Source organism: Penicillium verrucosum (assembly GCF_028828655.1).
Source record: "Penicillium verrucosum strain IBT 35672 chromosome Unknown utg000001l_segment0_segment0, whole genome shotgun sequence".
NCBI lineage: Eukaryota > Fungi > Ascomycota > Eurotiomycetes > Eurotiales > Aspergillaceae > Penicillium > Penicillium verrucosum.
Genome location: NW_026643210.1, coordinates 14,877,940 through 14,905,380, shown reverse-complemented (window position 1 = coordinate 14,905,380; position 27,441 = coordinate 14,877,940). Strand labels below are relative to the sequence as shown.

Genomic DNA, 27,441 nt, shown 5'->3' with positions numbered 1-27,441 from the left:
AGTACTTAAGTGTAGATACAATGTGGCTCTTACATATAACTATAGTCTGTGCCTACATCTATCAAGCCTTGAAGGTGATCTGTGCCCAAGACAATGCGGGGTAACTCAAATGACAATGAGAATGAGAGACTACGTTGTTATATCGCGCACATTGTAGACCAGGAACCAAAAAGGAAGACTGATTTCAAGGCTCGATATTATTGATTATCGATTAAAGGTAAGGTTAGTTGAACGAGTTCGATTTTGTATTGGGCAGGTTCAAATGTCACTGGCCCAGCAAATGTATCCGTCAACCCAGCATAAGTCACAACCTTCGTTAAAAAAGTGCTAATCACGTCCAGACCTTCGTTAGCTTCGTGACAGGAACATCTAGTAACCGCCGCCGTAACCGCCACCCTGCTGGCCACCGTAGCCTTGACCACCACCGTAGCCGCCCTGGCCACCACCGTAGCCACCTTGGCCGCCACCGTAGCCACCGTTGCCGCCACCACGGTAACCGCCGCCGCCGAAGCCGCCGCGACCACCACCGCCACCGGCAGCGCGCTCAGTAGCCTTGTCAACGCGGATCTGGCGACCGTCGAACCTGGAAAAAAGATAGTTGTCAGCATACATTTTCAATGGGGAAGAGAGACCGTTCGTATCGCGCTGGAATAGAACGACGCGGATCATGCGCGACTCATTCCAGCACGAGTTGTACTAGGCACTTTCAAGTAGAGGTAAGAGATTGAAGGAGTCAGCATTGCTTACTCCTGGTTGTTCATGGCGTTCATAGCGGCAGTAGCCTCGTCATCGGTAGAGAAGCGGACGAAACCGAAACCGCGGCTGCGGCCAGTATCACGGTCCTTGACGACGGTCTAGTGGAAGAAAATAGCAGTATTAGAATGTTGTGGGAATCAGTTTTGGAAGTCAGAACGACTCACGGCATCCTCGACAACGCCGAATTCCTCGAAGCGCTGGCGCAGACTGTTGTCGTCTGTGTTCCAGGAAAGACCGCTAGAAAATTATCAGCGGGCGCATTAGATATTCTGATTTCTGGGTCTTACCCAATGAAAAGCTTGGACATTTTGATGGAAATGGGTGAAAAGAGGGAGATAGAGAGGGGGAAGGGGAATGTGAAGAGGGGCACACCGAGCCTGATCTTAAATACAACCCGGGACGGAACAACATCACCCCACAGATTTTTCGGATTCCTCGTTTTTCAGGCTCATTATTTATTTTTTGTATTTTCTTTTTATTTTGTGGATTTTGTGAATTTCATTTTTGTTTTGGTTTTGAAGGAATGGGTTTGTGTTAAGAGATGAGTTTTGTATATATACTTGTTTAGGTAATTTACAAATATAGTTAACTGGTCATATAGTGGACCCCATCTCCCCACGCTATAGACGCAAGATCCTCAGACAACATTATGGCATGATATTAAGTATTCATGGACGATAAGCATATATTGATCAATATAGAATATATCAAATAGGAAATAGTATGATCGTGGAATACTAAATTTAGACCTACTACATAACTAGTTACACATTATGTTGTAGGTATCTGATCTGGATCACCCCACCCCGTGGACCTGGTGTATATAACATCTCCTTTCCCTTCCACCTCAACTCAAAAACAACCAACTTCTACAAACCATACCTCCAAGTCAATCATCAATATGTCTGTCACCGAAATCACCACGTAAGCCTCCTGTCCTTCCTTACACAAACACCCACAACTAACACCCACCACAGCAAAGTCGACTTCCTACAGAAGATCCTCGTCTCGGGAGACCCCGTTCTCCTCAACTGCTACGCCGAATGGTGCTCACACTGCAAAGTCATTGCACCCAAGATTGAAGAATTGACCAAGGTCTACCCCCAGGTCAAATTCTACCAGGTGGATGTCGATAAGGTCGAAGATGTTGGACAGGAGCTAGGTGTGCGGGCGAAGCCTACATTCATGTTATTCAAAGGTGGAGAAAAGATCACTGAGGTTGTTGGTGCCCACTTAACCCTCATTGAGGAGGGAATCAAAACCCATCTTCTCTGAGAGGGCATGGCCGACTTGTTCTTTTGTTTTTCCTTGTTCTATATACCGAGGTGCTTGCACTCGTGGAATATATGCGTTCAGCCATTTGATACACCGGTCACTTTGTGATACGGATATATCATCGATCAGACATTTGTGTATGTGATCCTACTTTTTAATCGAGAGACTGTTTTTTTATCAAAGCTACTTGACAGGACTCATATTCTAAACCATCATTTCATTTCATCAGTGCACATTCTATTGCTAAAACATAAGGCATTCTCTTTATCCCCGTGTACACTCTCCCAATACATTGTTCTACCTATACTAAAATACCAAAGCAAACAACAAACCGAAATGTCCTCAGAAGTCCACACTATATACCCCCCTTTTCGCATCGCGTACAAAATCCACTAAAACCCAGCAGCAATCGCATACGCCGGAGGCACAGTAGGCCAAACATCAACCCCATCCAACATCGCCAAAACCATCCCACCACTCTGATGAACCTGAATATGACAATGCATCAAGAACGCCCCGGGATTAACAACATGATATCGAATAGCCGTCCAAGTCAGACCAGTGATAGCCGGAAGCGTATGGAAGGTATCACGGTACTGCGGCGTCTGCAGATTAAAGTTTCCAGGAACAGCCTGTACGGCTTCCGCCACCGAATTCCAATTGAAAGTACCATTACCCTGACCGATGAGGAAATGTTTATTTGAGTGCTTGTGGATCGGATGCGGGGGTTGCAAGATAGTATCCGATAGGAGAATAAAGTCGATCCAGGTATTATTCTTCGTTCTGATGACCAAGTCACTGGGAATGGAGTTCTGGTTGAAGAGCAGGGGCTGTGCTTCCTCGAACTCGAGGCCGAAGCTGGTGTTACCGAGTCTCCAGCGGTAGGCGGTTCCAACTTGGTTGATGTGCAGGAAGAAGGTTTGTGCTATATCGTTTGAAGGGGTCAGTGCCGGGAATGGGATGACACTGGACTCGTTGAGGAAGACGGTGTTTTCTGAGACGGCTGCGTTGTTGATTTGGATCCACGGGTTGGATGGTCGGGTTCTCTGGGGTAGGCCTTGGTATCGCATTATGGCGGTCGTGTTGAGGATCTGGTTTATGCTGGCGCTGACCATGCGTACGGTGTAGTCGCCTGCTGGTTGGGTGAGGGGGATTAACACTGAGTAGCGATTTGAGTTCGGGATGGTGACTGCGTTGACTCTTTGGGGCTCGATGTATCGTCCGTCGATGGCGTAGACCCACATGTCATGTTCGTCGATTGAGAAGGTGAGTTCTAGTAAACCGGCCGTGCTGGTGAGATCCCAGCTGATATATTGATTGGCGGCGTTGACAGTGAATATTTCTTGGGGACCTTGAGATGGTACGCAACCTTCGAACATGGTTGGGGGATGGCAGCGTAGTTGTGCGCGAAATTGAATACTGTTTCAGTGATGTTGGGAGGGAAGCATCTAGTGATGAAGTTAGTTTATTGATTGGACCATGACGGGTCAATCTACTCACGCCATATCTGTTAATCTTAGATCATCACCCAGGCTCGTTTTCTGAACGTCTGTTGTCAGGGCATCAATCTCAGCACGCGGCAGACAGGTGATGGACCCTTTGCCGTTGATAAGCAAAGCATTGGCACAGAATGAGTCTGTACCAGAGGCCAACTGGGCAGCCCAGATCTCTTCCGATGTGAGGACACGCCACTCCGAAAGCAAGACGGGTGAGGTCACGCTCTCTGCGTTGATCATAGCCTGCAACTGAGCAGGATTGGTTGTGATAAGACTGAAAGGCTTTTCCACCGAGGGGGCAGGAGTGATATAGATTGGTCCGTAAAGACCATCCTCGAGAGAGCCACGGTGATGCGCATGATACCAGTATGCCCCGTACTCGGTTGCTGTCCATCTATACAGGAATGAAGTGTTTGGTCTGATGGATCTCTGCGAGACACCCGGGACTCCATCAGACCAAGGAGTTCCCAGCTGTTCAATTCCTGTAAGATATTAAGTTAGTATGTTTATCCCAAAGCAGATCAAGTTATCAAAAAACATACCATGGAAGTGGATAGTGGTATTGAACGGACACCGGTTATCAACGAGGAACTCAACACTGTCACCTTGGTTGATCCGCAGCGGGGGACCAGGAAACTGGCCATTCGTCGAAATCACTGGCCTAGATACTCCTGCGACAGTTAGGTTCCCCCATGTCAAGGTGACTGGAAAGAACACTGTAGCCGCAGATGTCCATTGGACGAGGCATAGAAGCCAGAGGGACAGGCTTCCTAGGGTGAACTTCATATCTAAAGATGACACTAGACTGGCAATCTGTATCAAATCAGATGGCATGCTCTTGATATCATATACTTTTGACGGGATTCCCACGCTTTTATGTGGGCCTAGGGGGAGATAGAACATTGCATGAGAACATGCATCTCGGAGTTTCCATGCGGGTCGATCACATAAGATGCATGATTTTCATGGGAGCCTCTTGCCTGCGAGCTCGTATAGATGGGAAGCAAAAGGAATCATCTGTCTATACTTTCGCGGGATCCAATCCAATCCTTCGGTGAAAAGCCACGAGGGAAAATTCATGCGAGCATCAGTATATTGATCTTGTGTATTGAGACCAAGTTCGCAGCTAAGCTCGTATTCTTCCATTCGAAGCAAGGGACGTGATCGGGAACAGCAGACCGACTCCGCACGACCAAAGGACTCAAAGTTCAAGATGTCCATTCCCATCTCGGAGATGGTAGTCCGGAAAAGTAGCTTGGCGGTGCTGTTAGGGATAACCTCCCCGAGGAAGCTGCTGGCACCTGGTTATGTGTAAGAATAGGGCCCTGAGTGCGCAAGCCCAAGACAGGGAAATCCTTTGAGCTTCGGCACGTTGCTGAGGTGGTGTACCCGGGGCCAATGGTGCATGCTGGGCGCAAAGTTTCCATGGCTATGGGAGCGTTCTGAGTTCAGAGTCTCGGTACTCTACATGTCACACAGGTGGAAATGAATATCACTGGTCTGATCAAAGAACTGTCGGTCTCACTCGTCATCGGACTGTGAGTCAACCAGTCACAAATCAGGTTTCATCGAAAAAGGGTCGGTGGAAACTTCAATCCTGGATTTAACACAGAGCCACGTGCTGATAACTGAATCAAGGTACGCAATTCTTTCAGGATGAAACAAAAGCCTTAGGTGAGGGAGAGTATAAAATGGAGCTGGATGGAGTTGGGTTCCAAATTGAACCACCCGCCACAAGAGTGACGTGTGGAAGCTGCTTGGTGGGAGTAAGATCTCAAACAAGAGAAGAAAAGTGGAAAGAAAATATTAATTGATTTGTGGTATTTTTTAAAAAAACGTGATTAACATGCAAGTTATATGCTATGAAACAAGAAATATTGCACCAATTTATAAAGCTAACTTTTCTTGCCATGTATGGTTCTCCATCGAACAAGTAAATCACATTTAAAGACATTAAAAGTTGCCATTGCCAAAATACCCTGGCATATCATCATGGGTGGCATTCGACGCAGGAGGGTGGCCCACTTCGGAATTGAAAACAGCAACCGAATCTGAAGCAGACACCTCACCCATGCGAGACGGAGGGATGGGCTGACCAAGCAAGCTTCTGTTTGGCCATCCTTGCTCGGAGCCTTTTTGACCGTCGGCGCCATCTAGATGCAAACCTTCCAAATCATCCGGGTTGATTTCACCGTAGCTGTCATTCAGTCGTTGTAGGAATTCTGGATCAAATCCCATTTGTACCAGAGGGTCAGCTGTGCCTTCTCCAGGCACAGATGCAGTGGTCGGAAGACTACTAGTCCAATCCGTCGAAAAGGACGGATCAGGACCAGCTGACATCATCCCTGCACTACCAGCGTAACTGCCTGATAAACTCCCCGGTCGGCTAGGCCCAGCCGAGGAAAAGCCGGTGCTAGGAAAGCCGTGGCTGCGCATACTAGGGCTAGAGATGGCGGGGCTGTGGATGGGGGCCCCTTGGCATACTGCTCGCGCTAGCACATTGATCTCCCGGGGTGCAGCCCGGAGACCGCCATCGGTAGCGAATGGGGGCTGCATGCCCAGGTCGGCAAATTGGATGCTGTCGTTGTTCACTTGAGTTTGTAATCCACAATCACGCTTAAGGACACCCAGCCAGACAATATTATCTGCGCAGGTCTGGTTCCAAGGATCGTCACACCCATAGATCACACGGCGAGCTTCTGCTTGTATCATCTGATCTGATGGAATAACTCCTTGTGCCTTCTGGCTGTGGATGTAGGTAGTGAGTTCACGAGAAAGGCGATGGTAGCAATTGATATCCGTAGGAACAGGAAGTCCAAGTGTGGTGCCATCTCCCTTAATTTGCTCAGTGGCCCATGGATCTGGGGACCGCCATTCATAGTCAATCATGTACGGCGGAATGGCGTTCTCGACACGGGCTTGAATCTGCGGGTCAAAGCCCCAGTCCCCTTGCCATTGAGCCATGGTGGCTCCATTTTTGAAATGACCGGCCAAATGGTCCACTCGATCTTTCCATGTCTGGAAGATGGAGCCACAGAAACCACATCGGGATTTGATATCTGTGATGCTGCTTTGCCATTTCTCCATGCAGGGCTGGAACTTGACATTGTGCATCAAGCGGAGGTGTTGGTTGAGATGATCCTTCCGGTAAAATGTTCTCTCTTGCACTGTCTTCTCTTGGCAACTAATGAAGTTGTGAGTTTCTAGGTGTTCGTCGTCTGGATTAGCTGCCAAGCAGAAGATACAAAGAGGTATACCATTCTGTTCAATTGTACCGCCGTAGGGGGGAGCAGGTCCATTTGTCCAAGATTAGATGCATGGACTTCTCATGTCGCTGCCAGTCATACTTAGCAGGGAAGGAGTCGGTACAGAAGGTACATTGGAAAGGACGAGCAGATTTGGCCTTTGAATGGGCAAGGGTGTTGGCAGGTACTGAGGCCTTGCGGCGGCGGCGACGTTCTTTCCGATCCATTGACCCAAAGGAAAGAGAGGATCGATGAGAGAAGGCAGAAGCAAAAGAGAGATCAGAAATAGATGAATCAAAACTACTGGCAGAGGCGGCACAAAGTTTATGTTCCGAGCTGGCATGGCTTGACTCATTGTTACTAGACCCAGGGCGACGGGGCCTCACGTGACTCGATGGGGCCCGTCTTGGACGGGTGGGATCGAATGGAGGATTGGCCAGGGCACGGGTAATATCGCTGATCGTAGCCGGTTCGTTTTCGGGGGAGAGTACTTCCAACGTTCAAGAGGAGTCATGAGGGATGTGTTGACGGATTGCTTCATGGGGATGTCCACAGCTCCTGGAACGGGAGAACTGCTCCCAGGTGACGCACGAACTTTGCCGCGTCGCCTGGCATTGGCGAGCCAATTAGCAATTTGCGTCCGAGTGAGACCAGTGTATTGTTTCAGGTCATCTCTCTCTTGCTCGGTAGGATAGGGGTTCTCATTATGGTCTCTCAGCCAGCCCTTCAGAATGCTGATTGCTTTGCGTGAGAATCGAGCTCCAGTTTTTTGAGAGCGCGAATCTGGGTCATTGGGATATGTGTTGTATGAAACTGATTTCAGGGCTTTCTTTCCGGTCAGGCTACCTGTAGGAACGTAGGCATTCTCTGACACGCTATGTAATGTCTGGAGGAATTTGCCCGGCGTTTTGGCATGGGTGAAACTGCATTCACGCCAAAGAGAGATACAGCAAGTGCAGCCATAGTTCATTATACCGCGCTTTGCAACAAAACAATCCAGTCCCCTTCGCTGGCAATAGTCGCATGGTTCTTGGGCCCGGAACATGGGGTAAACCCCGTCGACCCCGACTGGGTCAATGGCTTGTGAGACATTCACTTCGGACGGCTCCGGTGCCGGGTCATTGGAGAACTCCAGCGTTTGATCATGAACCAGCGAGTCGAAGTTCGCTGCCTGTTCTTCGGCTTCGTCGAGTTCAATATCAATCGAACCGACATCGTCGTCTAGTTGATTAGAGCCATGGGCCGACGAGGCGCCTTCGAAATCAAAATACTCCATGTCGTGAATGGTTACAATGGGAAATGTTGCCCAGAGAACAGCTGTTCAGAACCAACAGAATGGAAGAATAAAGGACACCGTGGAAAGCAGGAGAAGAGTCGGTCAGATGAAAACTGGCCGAAAGTACCTTTCCAAGGTTTGTCTGGGGTAGAGAGAGAGATAGGCGAATAATCAATTCGGGTGGAGCTCCGTGACCTTGGAACTAGAGGTGGGCCACCAATTCCGCTGTTTCTGGTGACTCGGCATGGACCGCTCCAAGGCAAACCCCCCCGTGTTAAATTTTTTTTTTTTTTTTCATGATAAGCATGCGAAGCACCATGCTCAGGTATCCACCGTTTAGCACAAACTCCGATAACAACAGAAGCAGTCAATACGACTAAGTCCACACGGAGTGAGCGGAGAAAGGAAAGGGTTCTTTGAGTGGACGAGCAAAAACCAAACGGATCCCCCCAAAATGCATCTGCGCGCCCTTTGAACGACAACGCTAAGCCTATTAGGGAATGTGGGGGGGGGGGGTTGTTGCCAAGACCTGGTGATTCATCTTTCTCCCCGCGATATCGGACGTCCTTTTTTTCTTTTTTATATGTTGTGTTGTGTAAAACAATAAATAACTATCCCATCTAGAGGTGTGAATTTCGAACAATATAGTATCTCCAGAGGCCTATGTCGGAACGGCCGAGGTCTCCATAAATACGTCATCAACCACTATACATAGGGCAGTTCATTGCTCCGGGTAAATTTACCACGTGGTGCCAATATCAGATTCAATAATATATATATATATATATATTGCATATCCCATGTCGGAAATGAGTGCAAAGGGTACGCTAAACATACGGTTCCATTTCATCGTCCTTTAGGCTGGAATTTGTGTAGTGATAAAGTATGGACGAAAGTTGGCGGACTTCTAAAAGTTTGGTCAACTCAACTGGACTGCTCAGAGACATTGAACTAACAGCATTGGTATATTTCCAACTGTTGTATCGATTTTCCACTTGAAGAAATGAAAACGGACATCTTATTCGGGCTGGATCACTAATAACTTCAGACTCAATCCCTCCTATTTTCCCTTTCCGCCTCAAACCCTCACGATGAAGTTCGGAAAGTTAGCTTTCCTTGCCATGGCCAGACTGGCCACCCCGCCGTCCACGAGCCCACCTCCAACAACGCCTTGACGAAGAAGTCCTTCCTCCACAATGGCAAACGCTGCCTGAACCTGTGCGCAGATTATTTGGAGCGCCGGGGAGTCAACGCCAGTGCCGAAGCTCACCGTGCCGCAACGGTTGCGAAACATCATAAGCGAGGCATGATTGCCCGTGACACCGACAAGGTGGTGAATACCTCCCACCGTTCCTCCCTCAATGTTACCCCGAACACCTCCGAGTCTGAGATGTTCTCCAAGAGCCCTGTTTGCATCCTTACCCCTGAAGGAGAGGTCGCACTTTTCTGGGTGAAGGGCGAGCTCGTCCACTCTGTCATGTTTGGAACGGTGAGGATGGAATCCCTATCATTCTCGATGGACAATTCATCGATCTCAACACCTGCGAACCGATTCAGGACCTCTACTGGGATACCTGGAACGGCAACTCCACCGGTGTCTACTCTGGTGTCCAGAGTAGCCTGAACGGTAACGGCGACGATGCTACCAACCTCGACAAGACCTCCCCGCGCGGTATCTAGAAGACCAATGCCGATGGTACGGCGCAATTCAAGACTATCTTCCCCGGTCACTACAATGGTCGCACTACTCACATCCATGTCGTCGCCCTTGTTGGTACATAGGAGCAGGCAAACAAGACCCTTCACGGTAGTCACGTTGCTCACATTGGCCAATTATTCTTCGACCAGGACCTGATTACCCAGGTTGAGAACACCTACCCGTGCAACACTAACACCGTTTCTATCACCGAGAGTGCAGATGACCACGTCGTCATTGTTGAGACTCAGGACAGCAACTCTGATCCTTTCTTCGAATACGTTCTGCTTGGTGAGACGGTCGAGGATGGTGTCTTTGCATAGATTGCCATGGGTGTCAATGCCTCTGCTAGTTACGAGGCTTCTAGTGCTGCCACCCTTACTTCTCCTGGAGGTGTCAGCGAGTGAGACTCGCACATCATATTCTCGCTTGTCCTTAGACTAGGTGTTTACCACACTTGGGCCATTTAAACAAGAACGCGGAGTTCGATCACGGTGTAGTGGGATACAAAAACGGTGTGATTCTCTCTCTCTGGTTGCGTCTGTACTCTATTCTGTATCCACGAGCTATGCCTTCAACCACATTCAAGTACTATATCCACAATATTAATGTATCACTTCCGATTAACCTTAAGCTAGTATAAAGTTGTCGGATTTTTCAGTCTCTTTGTTAGCTTCTGTAGCTTAACGTCTTCAATAATATATTCATTTCACATTGCACCATGCACTTCGACGTCCACCACGTAGACATCTCCTAAGCAAAGTAATAGACGTAGCTTCACTGATTATCTCCATTCTCGCGTTCTTGTGTCATATAGCTGTACGGAGTCAATGTGACTGAAATTGCCTTCATCGGATAGACCTGGTCTGAGTGGGTTATATTGGTATCGTCGGACACTGTCTCCACAACCCAAATTCTGGTTTGAATTGCTCAATTGCCCGCATCTCTCCATCTGCACTTCTCGGTCCGTCCATCCACCGACATCCTAAACAGCGTCAACCCCGTATCACGAAAGCTCGCCGTCTTCCCGCACCCCACGAGTTTTGCGAAGTCCACAAATGTGAACGGCTCGTCTTCGTGCACCCACCATGGCTTGCCCCGCTCTTCTCTTCGTCCTCGCTCCCGTTGTTGATGTCGCCCGAGGAACTCGCTTGGATAGGTGAACTTGGTGCCGAGGGGCGCAGACCCGGCAGTTCTCCCCTGTTGTGCTCCCTCGGACTCCCTCCATCTCTATATCCTGGTTTGCTCAATTTCGAGGTGTTGTCGTTGCCGTCGTTTGTGATCGTGTACTGCCCTAGTCGGCAGTAGCGGTTGTATGCTCTTATTTTACGCCTTCTCTGCCCGTGGCAACAGAGTCTACTCGCTGACCCTGTCACAAGAGCCCTGGTTTCGTCATGAATTCCACGACGAATATGGAGGGCTCAGTTAGTACCCTCTTCCTCTTACCAAGGGTCGCTGATATCCTACCGTCCAGTCTACTGAACAGATCCGTCCGCAACTCTTCGAACGCTGGGTATTCAGTCGCAAATCGATATTCGTGATCTCACCCTCTTGATATTTACCAGATACGAACAGAATATAATGATAGTCATCCGCATCTGTATCACGACCGAAGATGTGGCTTCTCTATCACCTTCCCACTACTATGCTGTTTGCTTACGAAGTAATTCGACTAGGTTTTTCGATTACCCCCTCGTTTTCCCCGACGCCGTCTTCGTCCATTTGTCCTTCCCAGTGCCCGGTACCAGCCCTCTTGGATCATCTGAAGCCCCATTTAGACACCTCTGACCTCGGTTGCGTACACGGTGGGGATCCCATGGTTGCCCATCTGGCACCCTCTTTCGATACTCAATGTGTCCGTCATGGCAGTGCGTCCAGTTCTCTCCCCTTATCATCCGTTGTCTTCGCCGCTTCACGCTCTTCGAGATCAGATCAAGGTGCCTGAATCAATCATTTAGCTTGCGGTTTCCCACATACCTGAGGACACATCATCCTGGAAAATCTGTAGACATCCACCCTTCTTCCATACCTGCACATCTATTGGTGTCTATACTCCCCTTGACCGGTCTGATGTGTTTCGAGCGATGATCTGGAGCACCACCTTTTGCCGAAATACAGCCAGAGATTGTAGAAATATCATAAGGTTGTTGCTTAGTACTACTGCTTGGCCTAAATGCTTCTTCCATGGCTCGGTCTCTTCCCTTTTTTCCCCTTTCTTCTATGGCTTCCATACACTCAATACATTCTGCATCTTCATGCCATTCACGGTCCTCGAGTAGCGCCCAAAGAGGTCAAGGGCCCGAGTTTGTGCATTCGTGCTACTTCGCAATCGTCGTACACCACGCTCTACGCATTCTCTCCCGCACACCTCGCTGTCACCACCTAAATTAAACGAGGGCGAAACCAGCACGCTGCTCAGTTATCTTCGTCCGCGAGCTCTATCTACGAACCAGAGCGCGCGCCGTCCTTCCTCCCTTATCGTGGCGAGTTTCAACTAATTGCCATCAACGATACACACCGGGCTTACTTCTGCGGGCATTAACTGATCTCACTGGCGCGACACGTTGCGATTTCCGGCTAGCTCAAAACCCGCATTTTTACGAACAACCTTCCTAGCACTTGCAACAAACCCAAGTACCCACCGCAGCCTACGACATAGGGGGTTCGCTGAACTAAGCTACACTATGCTCACTGAGGGTCTTCGGCATCAATGCTTCTCCCATAGCTCGGTTTCTTTCTCCGTCTCTCCTTCGTCTATAGCTCCTATACACTCAATACATTCTGCATCTTCATCCCCTCTATGATCCATGAGTAGCCCACAAAGTGTCACCAAAGATCAACCGCTTCGTAACCTATCAACATTGATTTCCATTGTAGATTGCCATATATGGATCCTCAGTCACATAGTACTTCAAGGCGATGGCACTGTCTCACCCTCTAAGCCGTCCCACCGTCAAGGTCCTGCAAGGAGCCTAATAGTATCTGCATCATGTACTCGGTCCCTGTTGTTCCTCCAACTAATACTGGGTACACCTCATCCACAACGCATGTTGGTGCTGTGCATGCTGTCGTAGGGTACCATATCCATCATCCAGCCCAGCCGGTATGTCCAAGACCTCCACGGGATCCAGCTTACCAACGCAGCGGTTTAAGGAGAGGGGATCTGGGTCTGTATTAGATGTTCAGAGAAGTCAATAAATTGCTGTTCACCTTCCAGCGATCGAGATTGGTAGGGGTTTCGAGTCGGAGGGCCAACAGATCATACCTAAGAAGGTTGACCAAAAGGATCATCAGGCGGATAAAGCGAAGATGGGGATAGGATGATTGCAGTAGTTCATGATATTACCATAGTATTATCTGGAGATCTTACTCTTTGTGCGGCTGATGTGTCCGTATTGCATCTTCAGCCAGAGTCCTCGTCTGGGCACAATGCAACCTTAGACCAGGTACATACTCGAGCGCTCCCGGATTTTAGCAACATACGATCTATAACAGCAGAAACTATCTAGATGCATCATTGACTCCCGCAACTTCGTACCTACCTAGGAAATCCCGAGGTCTCGAGGTCTGTGCTTTTCCGATGCCAAGGTCGCACTGCATGACACAACCATGGGCCGTGCATATACGCTATACCAAACACGGTCCAGCGTATAACCTTAATGATCTATAAAGCTTACCGCGTCTCAACGACCTGTACGACAACATGATGCATTTCTATGAGACGTGACTAGAAATACTCGAAGCCGGGATACAAATATCTCTGAGTCGCTGTGTGAAAGTGGCAATAATAATATCTAGTGGGATAAGCCTATAGAGTGACACCGTCGCATCTTCTTTTTATGTCTCTAGAGATTACACTACTGCCTCAGTAATCATTACGGTTGGAGTGAACTTGTTGAGTAAATAGTTGAAGAGGGGAAGTTGAAAAATAGGGGGTCCTTGAAGGGACCCCCAGTTACGAACCGTGCAGTTCCCATGCACTTCTCGATACTTGATAATTCCGTGCAATTCCTATGCACTTCTCGATACTTCCGTGCTGCTTCTATGCACTACTCGTGCAAGTTCACATGCACTTCTCGATACTTCCGTGCTGTTTCTATGCCCTTCTAGTGCAGTGCACATGCACTTCTCGATACTTCCGTTCTGTTTCTATGCCCTTCTCGTGCAGTTCACATGCACTTCTCGATACTTCCGTGCTGTTTCTATGCCCTTCTCGTACAGTTCACATGCACTTCTCGATGCTTCCGTGCCGTTCACATGCACTTCTTGATACTTCCGTACCGTTCACATGCGCTTCTCGATACTTCCGTGAAGTTCCTGTGCACTTCGACCCTTGGGGTATAAATACCCCCTCCTCCCCCCTCTTCCCTCCATTTTTTTTCTTCCCTCTTCATCTCCCCAACTCCTCACACCATCCACAACAAACAATTTATCAAATATTTTATCCAACTTTCATCTTTCATCAGGTCTTACATCATAAGTCTGACCTTCATGACATCTTTCATCTTTCTACTTCCACATCTGAGAGATGAACTCTGTTACCACCATGCCTTGATGCACTGGCCTTTGTCACGTCCACATTACATTACATGACTGGTTAGTCCCATCCACTTCCAACGTCTGTTTGTTTTCTTTACTTACATCTATCCTTCAGACAACTCAACCACATAACAACATATCACTTCAACATGTCTTACACCTTCACGTCATTCATCACATGTCTGGTTTGTTGTTCCTTCCACTTCCAACTTGTGTTTGCTTTCTTTACTTACATCTATCCTTCAGACAACTCAACCACATAACAACATATCACATCAACATGTCTTACACCTTCACATCATTCATCACATGTCTGGTTTGTTGTTTCATCCACTTCCAACTTGTGTTTGCTTTCTTTACTTACATCTATCCTTCAGACAACTCAACCACACAACAACATATCACATCAACATGTCTTATACCTTCACATCATTCATCACATGTCTGGTTTGTTGTTTCATCCACATTCAACCTCTCTTTGCTCCTTTACTTACATCTATCCTTCAGGCACCACGGCCAAAAACAAAAAGAAAAAGAAAAAGAAAAAGAAAAAAAAAGAAAGGAAAGGAGGAGAGGGAAAACAAAAGAAAGTCTTCAACAATTTCAAGGAACCACCCAACCAACACTTCAACCAACCATCCAACCATCTGATCAATCAACCATCCACCATCCAATCGATCAATCATCAATTCAAACAACACTTGACTATCCAACCGATCAACCATCAATTCAAACAACATTTCAATCATCCATCCTACCATCCACTCAATCAACCATCCATTTAAAGAACACTTCAATCATCCAATCAATCAATGATCCATCCAAAGAACAAATCAATCAACCATCCACCATCCAATCAATCAACCATCCATTCAAACATCCCTTCAATCAACCATCATACAATCCACTCAATCAACCATCATACCATCAACTCAATCAACCATCCATTCAAACAACACTTCAATCATCCAATCAATCACCCATCAAACATGAAATCCAATCAACACTCACCAGTCTGATCGTGGCGGGCTTCACAACTTCAGGACAATCGGCAGACTGGTGACAACAACTTCAATCCCCCTCCGTCATCCCCCTCGAACAACGATATTCACCAGTCTGACCGTGGCGGGCTTCACAACTTCAGGACAATCGGCAGACTGGTGACAACAACTTCAATCCCCCTCCGTCATCCCCCTCGAACAACGATATTCACCAGTCTGACCGTGGCGGGCTTCACAGCTTCAGGACAATCGGCTGACTGGTGACAACAACTTCAATCCCCCTCCATCATCCCCCTCGACCAACAACAATCACCAGTCTGACCGTGGCGGGCTTCGGCTTCAGGACAATCGGCAGACTGGTAACAACCATTTCAATGACTTCGATCACACCCCTCCATCAACCACTTCGAATCCCTCTCTCCATGAATGACCTCGATACCCCCTCGATCCCCCTCTTGAACAACAACATCCATCAGTCTGACCGTGGCGGGCTTCGGCTTCAGGACAATCGGCTGACTGGTGACAACAACTTCAATCCCCCTCCGTCAACTACCTCGATCAACCCCCTCGAACCCCCTCGAACAACGACATCCACCAGTCTGACCGTGGCGGGCTTCGGCTTCAGGACAATCGGCTGACTGGTGACAACAACTTCAAACCCCCCTCCATAAATGACCCCGATCCCCCCTCGAAACCCCGTCGATCAACAACGCTCACTAGTCTGACCGTGGCGGGCTTCGGCTTCAGGACAATCGGCAGACTGGTGACAACCACTTCGAATACCCCCCTCGAACAACGACATTCACCAGTCTGATCGTGGCGGGCTTCGGCTTCAGGACAATCGGCTGACTGGTGGCAACAACTTCAAACCTCCCCCTCCATAAATGACCTCGATCTCCCCTCGAAACCCCGTCGATCAACAACATTCACCAGTCTGAGCGTGGCGGGCTTCGGCTTCAGGACAATCGGCTGACTGGTGGCAACAACTTCAAACCCCCCTCCATAAATGACCCCGATCCCCCTCGAAACCCTGTCGATCAACAACGCTCACTAGTCTGACCGTGGCGGGCTTCGGCTTCAGGACAATCGGCAGACTGGTGACTACCACCTCGAATACCCCGCTCCATGAATCGCTTCAACCCCCTCGAAACCCCGTTGATCAACACCCCTCACCAGTCTGACCGTGGCGGGCTTCACAGCTTCAGGACAATCGGCTGACAGGTGACAACAACTTCAATCCCCCTCCGTCAACTACCTCGATCAACCCCCCTCCAACCCCCCTCGAACAACACCATCCACCAGTCTGACCGTGGCGGGCTTCGACCCCAGGACAATCGGCTGACTGGTGACAACAACTTCGAATACCCCCCTCCATGAATGACCTCGCTACCCCCTCGAATAACGACATCCACCAGTCTGATCGTGGCGGGCTTCGGCTTCAGGACAATCGGCTAACTGGTGGCAACAACTTCGAATACCCCCCTCGAACCCCCACCCCTCCAACGACATCCACCAGTCTGACCATGGCGGGCTTCGACCCCAGGACAATCGGCTGACTGGTGACAACAACTTCGAATACCCCCCTCCATGAATGACCTCGCTACCCCCTCGAATAACGACATCCACCAGTCTGATCGTGGCGGGCTTCGGCTTCAGGACAATCGGCTGACTGGTGACAACAACTTCAATCCACCCCTCCATAAATGACCTCGATCTCCCCTCGAAACCCCGTCGATCAACAACACTCACCAGTCTGACCGTGGCGGGCTTCACAGCTTCAGGACAATCGGCAGACTGGCTATCTCACCTTCGATCATCCACCCACCTCGATCATCAACTTCAATCACCCCTTCATGCCACGTCCATAAACCACTTCAATCACCCCCCTCGAACCCGCTCTTGAACAACAACATCCACCAGTCTGACCGTGGCGGGCTTCATAGCTTCAGGACAATCGGAAGGCTGGTGACAACCACTTCGAATACCCTCCTCGAACCCCCACCCCTCCCACGACATCCACCAGTCTGACCGTGGCGGGCTTTGGCTTCAGGACAATCGGCTGACTGGTGGCAACAACTTCAAACCTCCCCCTCCATAAATGACCTCGATCTCCCCTCGAAACCCCATCGATCAACAACACTCACCAGTCTGACCGTGGCGGGCTTCACAGCTTCAGGACAATCGGCTGACTGGTGGTAACCACTTCGAATCCCTCCCTCCATGAATGACCTCGCTACCCCCTTGAACAACGGCATCCACCAGTCTGACCGTGGCGGGCTTTGGCTTCAGGACAATCGGCAGACTAGTTGCAACCACTTCGACTATCCACCTCAATCAACCACTCCTATCATGATCAGGCTGACTGTGGCGGGCTTCGGCTTCAGGGCAATCGGCGGACTGCTTATGCCCCTTTCATCATCCACCTCGATCAACCATCTATCTCGATGCATAATTCACTTCAACCACATCCAGTCTGACCGTGGCGGGCTTCGGCTTCAGGACAATCGGAAGACTTCTCACAACTACCTCGATCATCCACCCACCACAATCAACCAATTCAATCCCAACTTGTCTGACCGTGGGGGATTCGGCTTCAAGACTGCTGACGACTACTTCAATCATTCAAGTCGATCGTCGTCTGTAATCAACCCTCCGAACCAAATCAGTCTGACCGTCGTGGGCTTCACAGCTTTGGGACAATCGACCGGCTGGTCAACCATCCACCTTGACCATCCATTTCAAACAAACTTCCACATCTAAGAAACCGTCCCACATCAATCACGAATCCACAATTGCCTATGCATATTCAATCACACAAAATGCCCAACCTTAAAAGAGGAGGAAAGAAAAGAAGCGGCCTTGAACGACAAGAGTCTCCGCAGGACTGTCTCCAATGGAGACTTCTCGTCAGGAAGAGGTTACAACGTGTACCCAATTAGAAGGAAAATCTCAAGGCTGTTTGCTGTGGTGGTAAAAAGAAGGCTTGTTGCTCGAGACCACCCCTTGATCACCTTCAGTTAACCTTCACTCAACGACCCACGAATTAATCATGCACATCCACCCCCCACGGTCCTTCCCCTTTAGCATAGCCTTGCTCAATTCATAAGATTTCATGTCGCAGCTCGCCGTGTAGTATATGTAGTCCTTTCTGTAGGCATAAAGTAGAAATGAAAAGGAAACTTGAGTAGAATCAAAAAATGGATCAACCCAAAGCAAATTTATACAAGTCCAGGGAATCAATATGTATATGCCGCATCTGCAAAGAGCTTATACTTCATACATACATATGCACCATAAGGTGAGATGTTGAATGTGAAACCCTTGGTTAACTCCTGGCGCACATAGTGATATTATTGTATTTATATTGTATTTATATATGAAAGACTTAATGACATTGTTTCTTGTTTGCTACAATTGAGCCTTTTACATCTATACAATTATCTTACAACTCGACTTTTATATGAAATGTCTTCCCGTCCCAATTTTAGCCCCTATGCAGGCCAGTCTGTTACTCCACAATTAGATGGGACCCGAAGACCGCTTGTGCTGAGCTCGGCTCTTCGTCACTGCCACTCGGCCGTGACTGATATGGGCTTGCACGCGCGGCGAGTTACACACTGTCTAGGAATTTCTCGACCGTGGACCGGATTATGCAACAACTAAACACTTAAACAACGAACAAAGGGATGCCCTAAAAATAGCGATAGAACATGGATATGAACATATTGTGGAGTTCCTTCTCGGACACGTTTCAACATCCTACTTAGATGATCCACATTGCTCTTATATGACACAGGCGATATACCATAATCGTGCAGCAGTCGCTGTGCTCCTTATGCAATGGTTTCATGATGATCCGACGTTGTTTGATGACGGTGGGTATTCCTTGCTCTGTAGGGTGACTTACCATTTGGATGAAGGGGACGATACAATATTAAAACTTCTTCTTGATCACAGCTTTGGGTCGAAAAGTGTGGCCGATTTAGAACCAGACGTTCAATTAACTCCCAGCAATGCAGTCTATAAAGGAAATGAAGAGTGCGTCAAGTTTATGCTCGACCGTGGAATCGATATCGACTTCCGCAGCGAAGTGTAATAAATGCCTATCCTCTCAGTCTCTCAATCGTGAAATCGTACATAATACAACTGCGATAGCAAAACTTCTACTGGAACGAGGTATTGAGCCTTATATTAAACCCTTGGGTAATTGGCAGGAGTTTATGCCCTTCTATATTGCAGCACTACTGGAGCATGGTGTTAGTACGGACGGCATGGATGGCAACGGCAAACTCCCACAATTCCAGTCATCAGACGAGTTCTTTGAACAAATTACATATGAGGACTGGTCGGAAGGCATTTACTGTGACTCAACTTGCTATGTACCTCTCTGTGTCGTGTCAATGATGGGCTGGGATGTGCGGCAAAGTTTGGCCACGAGGGGATATTTCAATTTCTCCTGCAGTGAGGCGCCTATATAGACCTCGCGGGCTCTGTGTCCACCGCGCTTGGATGGGCTTAGAGTGACGGTGGAATTCCTGCTCCAATGGCTCTTTTAGAGGCTGGAGCAGATCAAAGTTTAATGTGTGACTGCAAGTACTTAGTCAAATGCACTGGACGTAGCTCGACAGAGGCCGTGAGAGGCTTTGTTCACTTATTATTGAGGGGTATTTTCTGAAGTCGGCATGAACTCAGATTGGAGCCGACTGACTCTTCATAGCCATCCTCTCACTAGAATATCAAAGGCTTCGAAGTTAGCAGAAGCAAGCACAGAAGGGAATACCTCTTTACTATACTCTATTTCTTCAGTTGCATATAAAGACTAGGATATTTCGAAGACAGTTTTTAAAGGAAAATCAAGGTATTAAATCTTCGATTTGTTAGCTAGTTGTAATCAACTGCACTTTTTTATTCTATGCCCTTTCAGTCTCTTGGTAAACTTTTTTTCCTTTTCATTTCAGATCTTTGTAGTTTCATTCCATAACGACGAGATACTCTACGCTTTCGAGTATGGCTCGTCTGAGTTGCCCAATTCAAAGCGAACTGTCAGGTTCTCTTTTCGGACTATACGCCGTCCCTCCAACCTGTCCAACGCCCTCGACGTGATGTAACCACCCAACTCGATCCTTCGTGAACTGCTCAATCCTCGGCCTCAACTTAGTCTCATGTAAGTTAAAATCATCCACTGTTCCAAGACGAAGAATACTATGTATGTCCTGGGAATGCCTCGCCGACGCGATACATAAGCGAACCACACGTTGTGCAGAAGAAGTTGGTCATTTTCTTGCCGGAACCGATTGTCCCAGACTGGCTGTAGGACGTGAGATTCTTGCGGCCGCGTATATGTCTCAGATGGGAGTCTGCAATTATGAAATTGGAGGCGAACATAGAGGCGGTGATTTTGCGACAGTCTGTACAGTGGCAGAGGAATGTGTCAATCAGGCCAGGACCTTCGGTTGGCTATTATTTGCCGTTAATTTTAGTGAAGTGTGGATATTGGTATTGAGCTATGTGTTACACTCACGAAAGCAAGTTGTATGGCGCCACAGTAGCATGTAGCTGTCGCCTGCTGGTCTGCAGACCAACCGTCATTTGCGCTGCCGGCTAGGGGGATATAGGGCTTGGATTTATCGGTGGACATGTTGTTTGGAACTATCGAGCATTGATGAGGTTATAGTGAGGAACTATTAGAGATAATCGCAGCATTTAATGCAACGTCTTGGATGACAAATACTATATATTATAAATCAGGTGCTGGTGACGGGTAGGTGCAGGTCTCAGCGTTTCAAGCCTCGGTCTGTGCAAAACACCCCGCAGGTAACTCCGACATTACAAAGTATAGATACAAATGGGTTTATATTAATTCTTTTTTATAGCTAAATGGAGTATTAGGGTCCACGGGTAGGTGATTATTATATAATCGAAGTGGTCCCGAGGTCGGCCCTGTACGGGACCTCGGGACTTACGGGTTCCAGCCCGGGGGTACTCGAAAAAAAAGCTCCGGGATACCCGCCAAGCCTGCTTATATCATCGTCTAATATTGAGTACGTCCCAGGTCGTGGACCTCAGGGATACCCAAATTCATTTGATTATATAACCATAGTCTTCTTTTTCTAATTTTTAATTTTCCGTCTGACTTTTATTTACCCTCTTTACCCTCTATAATCAGGTGACTCCGTAAAAGTGTTAATACCTTTTACTACCGCCTTCCTAATTAATTATACCGCCTTCTTTATTTCTTACTAGCAGAACCTACAATATAGCCGTACTAGGCGCCTAATAACCGGCCTAACCCCCGAACGAACGCCGGAGCGGGGGCGTCCCTAGGGTAGAGAAAACCGAAACGTTTATACTACTATAACGTACGGTCGGAAAATACTAAAAATTAGTAGAGTATAAATAGACAATTTAATAAAGATATATACGAGATTTAAAGCCGATCGAATAGACGTAGAGGGAGAAAAGCGAAAAAGAAAAGGTTAAACGGTTTGATAGGGTAGAAGTATAAAGAAATATATAACTAGTTAGTTATATATATATACTCGGCGTTTATAAAAATTCTAGTATAGGTTATACTAGAAGATACTAATATTATACGAAATATATTATAACCTAGAATTGATGTAGAAACAATGTTAAAAAGTAAGTAAATAAAAGATATTTTATAGTATTTGGGATATATATAGATATACTGAGTAGTTGTGGTGCATTTTAGTGTGGTATGGGGCTACGCCAAGGGTTGGTATGATTGGACTAAATGTATTTTATATAATCAAATGAATTTGGGTATCCCTGAGGTCCACGACCTGGGACGTACTCAATATTAGACGATGATATAAGCAGGCTTGGCGGGTATCCCGGAGCTTTTTTTTCGAGTACCCCCCGGGCTGGTAGCCCCGGGACTTACCGTCACCAATTTAAAGTGGGGCACACTGGCTTGACACATCTCCTAACTACGGGTCGTGGTTATCAATCACGTGAGGCAGCCCCGATAAGACTACTACTAATGCCGCAGCAAGCACCACCGACGATCTTCCCACAAGGCACCTATTTTAAATTTTAAAATCTGCACTTTGCTTGCTTTTGCCAACTTGAAGCTGGGAACTTAATTGTTGAAGAGATGGCAGCTTTGAATACGATCCCTACTGAGCTTGAATGTGCTATCTTCCGTCTCTTAGACCCCGTTGGCCTGATATCTGTCAGCCAAACCAACCAAAAATTTCGAAAGATCATCCAACCAACCCGAAAGCATTTTGTCGAAAGATTGGTCCAGCTAGAATGTGATGAGGAAGAAGGTGGCATCACTCCGCTTTTAAATTCAAAGAACAATGTTCTCAGTCCAGATTGGACCCAGCCTGAGTGGAAGGCGATGCGCTGGGCATGTAGCCGGTGTCTTCGCCTCCTTCCGGAGGAAAACTTCGATAATCACTCCATCCTCCGACTGGCATATCGCAAGCCTATCCCCAGCTCCCCGGCATCGGAGCATCGCACAACTTGGGAATCAACACCGAGGTCAAACCCTTTTCTACCGCATTTACGCCGTGAAAAGCGATCACAATCTGGCCAGTATATCAAAGAGAAACAGACTCGACGACGATACGCACTCGCCAGCTCAAAAAAGTGGGATGCTAGGTCCATCTCATCCGGTATTGAGAATACCTACCACGAGCTCCAAGGCTGCGGGTGGACAGCGCTTGAAAACATGACCCTTACCGAGTTCATCACATTAGATGCCTATGAAAAAAAGCATCTTTTCGAAGCGGAGGTAGAAGCTATCGAACGTACGCGCTGTGGATACAAGCGACACCTGCGCAAATGCCATGAATGCCGGTACCAATCAGGCCAACTGAAACCCACCCTCATCGGGGGCGATGGCACGGCCAAAGTCGCATTTGCAACCAGCCGCCAGTACAGGATTCCAACAGCCACGGATCGCCACTATCCCCGGTTTTCAGAGAAACTGAAGAATAAACGACCAGTCAATCATCCGCCGTCATATGCGATATACCGCGTTCATGTGCGCGACCGCTTCTGGACGATGTATATGATGCGGTGTCCGTGTTGCGAAAAATGGAAAGAACAGCGGATATTCATGTTAAATACTACATACTCGCGCAGCACTACCTCCCCAAAAAAGACCCCTGGTATTATTACTAAGACCACCCCGTGTACCCAAAAAGAACAAAGCTAACAAGATCGAAAAGATCTACTCTCCAGAAGACAAATCGACGAAATGCGCTGCTATCAATGCTACGCGAGAAAGTACGGACCAGGTCCATTAGGGGTAGTAATGGCGCGTGATCTGAAGAGAATGCTCCTATCACAGGCGGCAGGTCTCACATATAGATTGGGAATTGGCTTCCACAGTCTTCTCTTCGAGCCAGAACTGGAGCAGTTTCCCAAGTCGATCCAAGAGGAGATTCACAGGATCGCTGATGACGCTGATCGCCTTGCGAAAAGTAAAGACCGAGACTATATATTCACGCCGGCAGAGCTGGCATTCCTTCGGGAACGCTATACTAAGTGGATGGAGATGCGGGAACGACTACTTGCTTCGGACAAGGCAGAGATAGTTCGGCAGCGTGAGGAAGAAGACCCGGGGAGTTGGCTTCATGCGTGGGCGCTTATGTATGAAGATATCGATGCGTTTTATAAATGGTTGTTGGCTGCTCATGATGAGGTGGAAAAGAAACCCCATAAGTTGGCTGAATGGGCTTTGCATGGTTCGATTGGGGGAATGCCTCCTGTTTGTACCGAGCATTATACCAGGCTTCCGTGGTAGGCATTCTGGTTAACAAGCTTGTAACATACCGAGGGCCGCTAGGGAGCCTATTGATCGAATATCGGATCAGCAGAAAATGTATGGAATTGAAATGATGTATCTATCGTACCGGACCTTCCCGCTTTCCTATTTTGTATGGTTATCAGACTAGAAAATGGCTGCAGGAACAACATTTGAGATTTTCTAATCCATATCAGCATTAGATGTACGCCTTCTCCTCAGATGGCTCCACCACATCCTCTGAAGTGAAGCTACAATGGCAATGAAATAGTAAGGTGAGAGATTGATGAAAAGGCGCTTTACGCACCGATTTGCTCTATTCTATAGACATCCACCATCCGCCATTGATTACTAGGGCTGAGCTTGTTCCCAGCCGTAGTAATCAAGTTCCGCGGTCCAATCCGCGGAGCCTATAGTCAATATGTAATAAAATTAATTAGGTATCAAATTTGATTATTTCCACCGAAAGTAACAAATAAGATGCTCTATTTCAGATCTGATATGGTCGATATTTCCGTTGTTTAAAATACATCCAGTAAATAGATGCAGTCGTATACAGCCCGAGAAACAGACAAACAACGAACAGAAAAGGTTCAGACAGAGCTTCCTGGCGCCGCATCCTCAACAGATAATTCCGAAGGCTATCATTTCTCATCCATAGAAGTAACAGAGAACTCGCGATGTTCAGATCGATAACCGGGGCTCTTCCATGCCTTTGGTTCATTCTCGTAGAGCGCGTTGACCCGCTCAAGTGATAAACCCTTGGTTTCGTAAATCATGGTGTAGACAAACACCGCAGCGATCCAACAGAAGCTGCCCCAAATCCAGAACACGTTGGACTGGGTTGGGTTGAGTGCTCCGGTGAGGTAAGGGGTTATATAGGACAACAGCCAGTTGAAGAACCAGTTCGCCGCAGTTGTCATGGCAAGGCCTTTAGCACGATTCTGAAGGGGGAATATCTCACTCGTAACAACCCAGGCGCAAGGGCCAAAAGTAGATGCTTATCTAGATGTTAATAACATATTGACTTGGTATGATCGACTTAACTTACCGAAGAAAGAGACGTAAATGCAAATAAAAGCGAACTGGGCACACTGTGACGGGAAATTCGTAATTGGGGTCGCCGCGCCGCACGCCGAAACAATGTACTGGGAGATACCCATACCAAGTGCTCCGGTCAGGAGGACTGGACGACGCCCAAATCGCTCAACTGCCCAAAGACCAGGGAGAGTCATAACCACATTGATCGAGTTGATAATCACTTGCAATATAAAGGAGTCGGGAAGTCCTTCGACGTTGGTGGCGAAATAGCTCGTACCGTAATAAATAATGAAGTTGATACCGACGAGTTGCTGGAGAGACTGAAGGATAATACCAGTAAGCGTGCGCTTGAGGACAGCACCTTTGAAACATTCGAGGTAAGATGAGGAACCGATGGTCTTCTCGTATTCCCAGTTTCCCTTTAACTCTTCAAATTCAGAAATGAGTTGTGGGTCATCGGCCTTTAAGCGGCGGAGGAAAGCCAAAGACTTCACAGCCTGGGCGTCGTTGCCTTTCTTAATAAGAAAACGTGGGGTCTCTGGGAGAACGAGCAATCCTCCAGTCTATTAGTGATGTAAGTAATTGGTCAATTTGAGCTGCCATTTGTCACTAGGGGAAGTCACCAGAATCAGCGCCCATGCAAATTGAACGGCAAGCGGTATACGATAGCTTCCTATATTTTTGTGAGATCAGTGTGTCACTATCTCGAGTTGAAATTTAGTCATACCACTGTCGTTCCTATCTTTCGTTGCCCAGCTAACAACTGCGGCTAGGAAAAGGCCGATCGTGATACACAGTTGGTAGCAACCAACAACAGCGCCTCTAATCCACTTTGGCAAAGTCTCGGATTGATACATGGGGACTGAGAATGGTCAATAAGATGAACCCGAAGCGATGATACTGACTAACAAACCTTGTGCAGAAACTAAACCAACTCCTAGACCGGCGAAGAAGCGGCCAGCAATGAACATTGGCTGCGATGTGGCAGCAGTTTGGAGGGCAACCCCAAGGTTGAAAGGTAACATAACAGATAAGATGATTCCCCATCTTCGGCCAGTAATGTCTGCCAGGACACCCGAAGCGAGTGAACCAACAAAAGTACCAACCGACAAGATAGAGACAATTAAGGCGATACGGCCAGTGTTAGGGTGGTTGAATTCCTCGATCCAGAAAGGCATGGTCTGGATACCAGAAATAGTCCCGGTGTCGTATCCATAGAGAATACCGCCAAATGACGCGAATAAGCCAACTAAGATAGCTGGCCATGCCACACCCTTCTCATTCGAAGGGCGATTGAACAACATAATTGTCGTTTTGAATACGAGGTAAGTCAAGGAAGCGAGGGAGGAGGAGGGGCTTGCGATTCTATGCTGACAACCATTGACAGTTGGGAGGAGATTGGGTTTAAGTACTCACGGGGCACGCTCTCGCTTTGGTAGAAAACACACTCTAATGTATATGTACTTACTAGGGTAATTTTAATACCACTGCCAGTATATTAAATAGCCTTTTGTATGAGGAGTATACTTAGTTTTATACGCAAAACCCCATATTTATCCCCGGTGGCTTATGCATTAAAGTGGAATTTCGCGCCCAAGCCGGTATCGCCGGTAATAGACCCCATCATAAGCTTCCAGAGCATCCTCGGTACTACAATGGGATTCCGGTGAGATTTCCGTGTGACTCGGAGTCGGAGTTGCCTTAAAATTTCATGTGGGGTATCAATCCGGGGTCCCCTCTGCCGTCCGACCCCGCTCTACGAACCGAATGTCTCCGCTAAACCGGGGGGTTGGCTCTCGCACAGACTTTTAATCTCGGGGTATCCTCGCTACTATGTTCCCCAGAGTGCCCCGATGATGACTTGTTTCCCCGAGACATGGTACCACGGGCCGAAGAAACCCCAAAGGCATCAAGATTTTTTACCCCAGAATTGCCATGCGCACGTCCATGCGTCATATTATGGGGGAATGATCCCGGTAGACCGGGGAATTGGCTGTCGCACAGACTTTTAATCTCGGGGTTTCCTCGCTTCTATCATCCCCAGAGTGTCCCGACAATAACTTTTTTCCCCACAGATACACCACGACCCGAAGAATCTCCGAAGATGACCATGGTTCCTTACCCCATAATCGTCATGCGCATGTCCATGCGTGACTGTATTTGGTGCCAAGATGAGTTTCTCCGATTAAATTTAGAATAGTGGGATGATGCAGGTCCTTGCGAGCATGGCGAAAGTTACTATCTACCAGCGGAGTGAGAACTGATGCACTTCGGCTATCCATACTTTGGCGACGAGTTCCTCTAGACTGGGTCCCCGTGGGAAGTGGAGGATCTAGG

The 27,441-nt window shown here is 47.9% G+C and overlaps 17 protein-coding genes across 17 annotated transcripts; 9 read left to right on the top strand and 8 right to left on the bottom strand.

Annotated features, from left to right (window-relative positions):
* Positions 1 to 369: 369 nt before the first annotated feature.
* On the bottom strand, positions 370 to 1,063 carry N7516_005503 (RNA recognition motif domain-containing protein; the record flags this gene model as incomplete). Its single annotated transcript, XM_057218223.1, has 4 exons — positions 370 to 583; positions 748 to 854; positions 921 to 993; positions 1,044 to 1,063. The coding sequence occupies 4 exons, from the start codon at positions 1,061 to 1,063 to the stop codon at positions 370 to 372; spliced, it is 414 nt and encodes a 137-aa protein (XP_057080106.1).
* A 594-nt stretch (positions 1,064 to 1,657) lies between these two features.
* N7516_005502 (thioredoxin family protein) lies at positions 1,658 to 2,031 on the top strand (the record flags this gene model as incomplete). The annotated part of the gene is made up of 2 exons (XM_057218222.1): positions 1,658 to 1,680; positions 1,734 to 2,031. 2 exons carry the CDS (start codon positions 1,658 to 1,660, stop codon positions 2,029 to 2,031), a joined length of 321 nt encoding a protein of 106 aa, XP_057080105.1.
* A 392-nt stretch (positions 2,032 to 2,423) lies between these two features.
* N7516_005501 (uncharacterized protein) lies at positions 2,424 to 4,313 on the bottom strand (the record flags this gene model as incomplete). The annotated part of the gene is made up of 4 exons (XM_057218221.1): positions 2,424 to 3,336; positions 3,396 to 3,479; positions 3,532 to 4,009; positions 4,070 to 4,313. 4 exons carry the CDS (start codon positions 4,311 to 4,313, stop codon positions 2,424 to 2,426), a joined length of 1,719 nt encoding a protein of 572 aa, XP_057080104.1.
* A 177-nt stretch (positions 4,314 to 4,490) lies between these two features.
* On the bottom strand, positions 4,491 to 4,954 carry N7516_005500 (uncharacterized protein; the record flags this gene model as incomplete). Its single annotated transcript, XM_057218220.1, is given in 2 exon segments — positions 4,491 to 4,791; positions 4,806 to 4,954. The coding sequence occupies 2 exon segments, from the start codon at positions 4,952 to 4,954 to the stop codon at positions 4,491 to 4,493; spliced, it is 450 nt and encodes a 149-aa protein (XP_057080103.1).
* Positions 4,955 to 5,480: 526 nt separating this feature from the next.
* Positions 5,481 to 6,999, bottom strand: N7516_005499 (uncharacterized protein; the record flags this gene model as incomplete). The annotated part of the gene is made up of 2 exons (XM_057218219.1): positions 5,481 to 6,711; positions 6,875 to 6,999. 2 exons carry the CDS (start codon positions 6,997 to 6,999, stop codon positions 5,481 to 5,483), a joined length of 1,356 nt encoding a protein of 451 aa, XP_057080102.1.
* A 155-nt stretch (positions 7,000 to 7,154) lies between these two features.
* N7516_005498 (homeobox domain-containing protein) lies at positions 7,155 to 8,048 on the bottom strand (the record flags this gene model as incomplete). Its single annotated transcript, XM_057218218.1, has 1 exon — positions 7,155 to 8,048. One exon carries the CDS (start codon positions 8,046 to 8,048, stop codon positions 7,155 to 7,157), a length of 894 nt encoding a protein of 297 aa, XP_057080101.1.
* An 885-nt stretch (positions 8,049 to 8,933) lies between these two features.
* Positions 8,934 to 9,728, top strand: N7516_005497 (uncharacterized protein; the record flags this gene model as incomplete). The annotated part of the gene is made up of 3 exons (XM_057218217.1): positions 8,934 to 9,011; positions 9,097 to 9,537; positions 9,606 to 9,728. The coding sequence occupies 3 exons, from the start codon at positions 8,934 to 8,936 to the stop codon at positions 9,726 to 9,728; spliced, it is 642 nt and encodes a 213-aa protein (XP_057080100.1).
* A 55-nt stretch (positions 9,729 to 9,783) lies between these two features.
* On the top strand, positions 9,784 to 10,067 carry N7516_005496 (uncharacterized protein; the record flags this gene model as incomplete). The annotated part of the gene is made up of 2 exons (XM_057218216.1): positions 9,784 to 9,822; positions 9,897 to 10,067. The coding sequence occupies 2 exons, from the start codon at positions 9,784 to 9,786 to the stop codon at positions 10,065 to 10,067; spliced, it is 210 nt and encodes a 69-aa protein (XP_057080099.1).
* Positions 10,068 to 12,761: 2,694 nt separating this feature from the next.
* Positions 12,762 to 13,145, bottom strand: N7516_005495 (uncharacterized protein; the record flags this gene model as incomplete). Its single annotated transcript, XM_057218215.1, has 2 exons — positions 12,762 to 12,913; positions 13,115 to 13,145. 2 exons carry the CDS (start codon positions 13,143 to 13,145, stop codon positions 12,762 to 12,764), a joined length of 183 nt encoding a protein of 60 aa, XP_057080098.1.
* Positions 13,146 to 15,706: 2,561 nt separating this feature from the next.
* On the top strand, positions 15,707 to 15,922 carry N7516_005494 (uncharacterized protein; the record flags this gene model as incomplete). The annotated part of the gene is made up of 1 exon (XM_057218214.1): positions 15,707 to 15,922. The coding sequence occupies one exon, from the start codon at positions 15,707 to 15,709 to the stop codon at positions 15,920 to 15,922; it is 216 nt and encodes a 71-aa protein (XP_057080097.1).
* Positions 15,923 to 16,168: 246 nt separating this feature from the next.
* N7516_005493 (uncharacterized protein) lies at positions 16,169 to 16,413 on the top strand (the record flags this gene model as incomplete). The annotated part of the gene is made up of 3 exons (XM_057218213.1): positions 16,169 to 16,195; positions 16,218 to 16,316; positions 16,339 to 16,413. 3 exons carry the CDS (start codon positions 16,169 to 16,171, stop codon positions 16,411 to 16,413), a joined length of 201 nt encoding a protein of 66 aa, XP_057080096.1.
* Positions 16,414 to 16,657: 244 nt separating this feature from the next.
* Positions 16,658 to 16,840, top strand: N7516_005492 (uncharacterized protein; the record flags this gene model as incomplete). Its single annotated transcript, XM_057218212.1, has 1 exon — positions 16,658 to 16,840. One exon carries the CDS (start codon positions 16,658 to 16,660, stop codon positions 16,838 to 16,840), a length of 183 nt encoding a protein of 60 aa, XP_057080095.1.
* Positions 16,841 to 16,987: 147 nt separating this feature from the next.
* On the top strand, positions 16,988 to 17,382 carry N7516_005491 (uncharacterized protein; the record flags this gene model as incomplete). The annotated part of the gene is made up of 3 exons (XM_057218211.1): positions 16,988 to 17,014; positions 17,037 to 17,249; positions 17,308 to 17,382. 3 exons carry the CDS (start codon positions 16,988 to 16,990, stop codon positions 17,380 to 17,382), a joined length of 315 nt encoding a protein of 104 aa, XP_057080094.1.
* A 122-nt stretch (positions 17,383 to 17,504) lies between these two features.
* N7516_005490 (uncharacterized protein) lies at positions 17,505 to 18,044 on the top strand (the record flags this gene model as incomplete). Its single annotated transcript, XM_057218210.1, has 1 exon — positions 17,505 to 18,044. One exon carries the CDS (start codon positions 17,505 to 17,507, stop codon positions 18,042 to 18,044), a length of 540 nt encoding a protein of 179 aa, XP_057080093.1.
* Positions 18,045 to 20,486: 2,442 nt separating this feature from the next.
* On the bottom strand, positions 20,487 to 20,922 carry N7516_005489 (GFA family protein; the record flags this gene model as incomplete). The annotated part of the gene is made up of 2 exons (XM_057218209.1): positions 20,487 to 20,741; positions 20,806 to 20,922. The coding sequence occupies 2 exons, from the start codon at positions 20,920 to 20,922 to the stop codon at positions 20,487 to 20,489; spliced, it is 372 nt and encodes a 123-aa protein (XP_057080092.1).
* Positions 20,923 to 22,401: 1,479 nt separating this feature from the next.
* Positions 22,402 to 24,329, top strand: N7516_005488 (uncharacterized protein; the record flags this gene model as incomplete). The annotated part of the gene is made up of 2 exons (XM_057218208.1): positions 22,402 to 23,298; positions 24,267 to 24,329. 2 exons carry the CDS (start codon positions 22,402 to 22,404, stop codon positions 24,327 to 24,329), a joined length of 960 nt encoding a protein of 319 aa, XP_057080091.1.
* Positions 24,330 to 24,707: 378 nt separating this feature from the next.
* N7516_005487 (uncharacterized protein) lies at positions 24,708 to 26,408 on the bottom strand (the record flags this gene model as incomplete). The annotated part of the gene is made up of 5 exons (XM_057218207.1): positions 24,708 to 25,063; positions 25,115 to 25,667; positions 25,728 to 25,777; positions 25,832 to 25,966; positions 26,018 to 26,408. The coding sequence occupies 5 exons, from the start codon at positions 26,406 to 26,408 to the stop codon at positions 24,708 to 24,710; spliced, it is 1,485 nt and encodes a 494-aa protein (XP_057080090.1).
* Between the last annotated feature and the right edge of the window lie 1,033 nt (positions 26,409 to 27,441).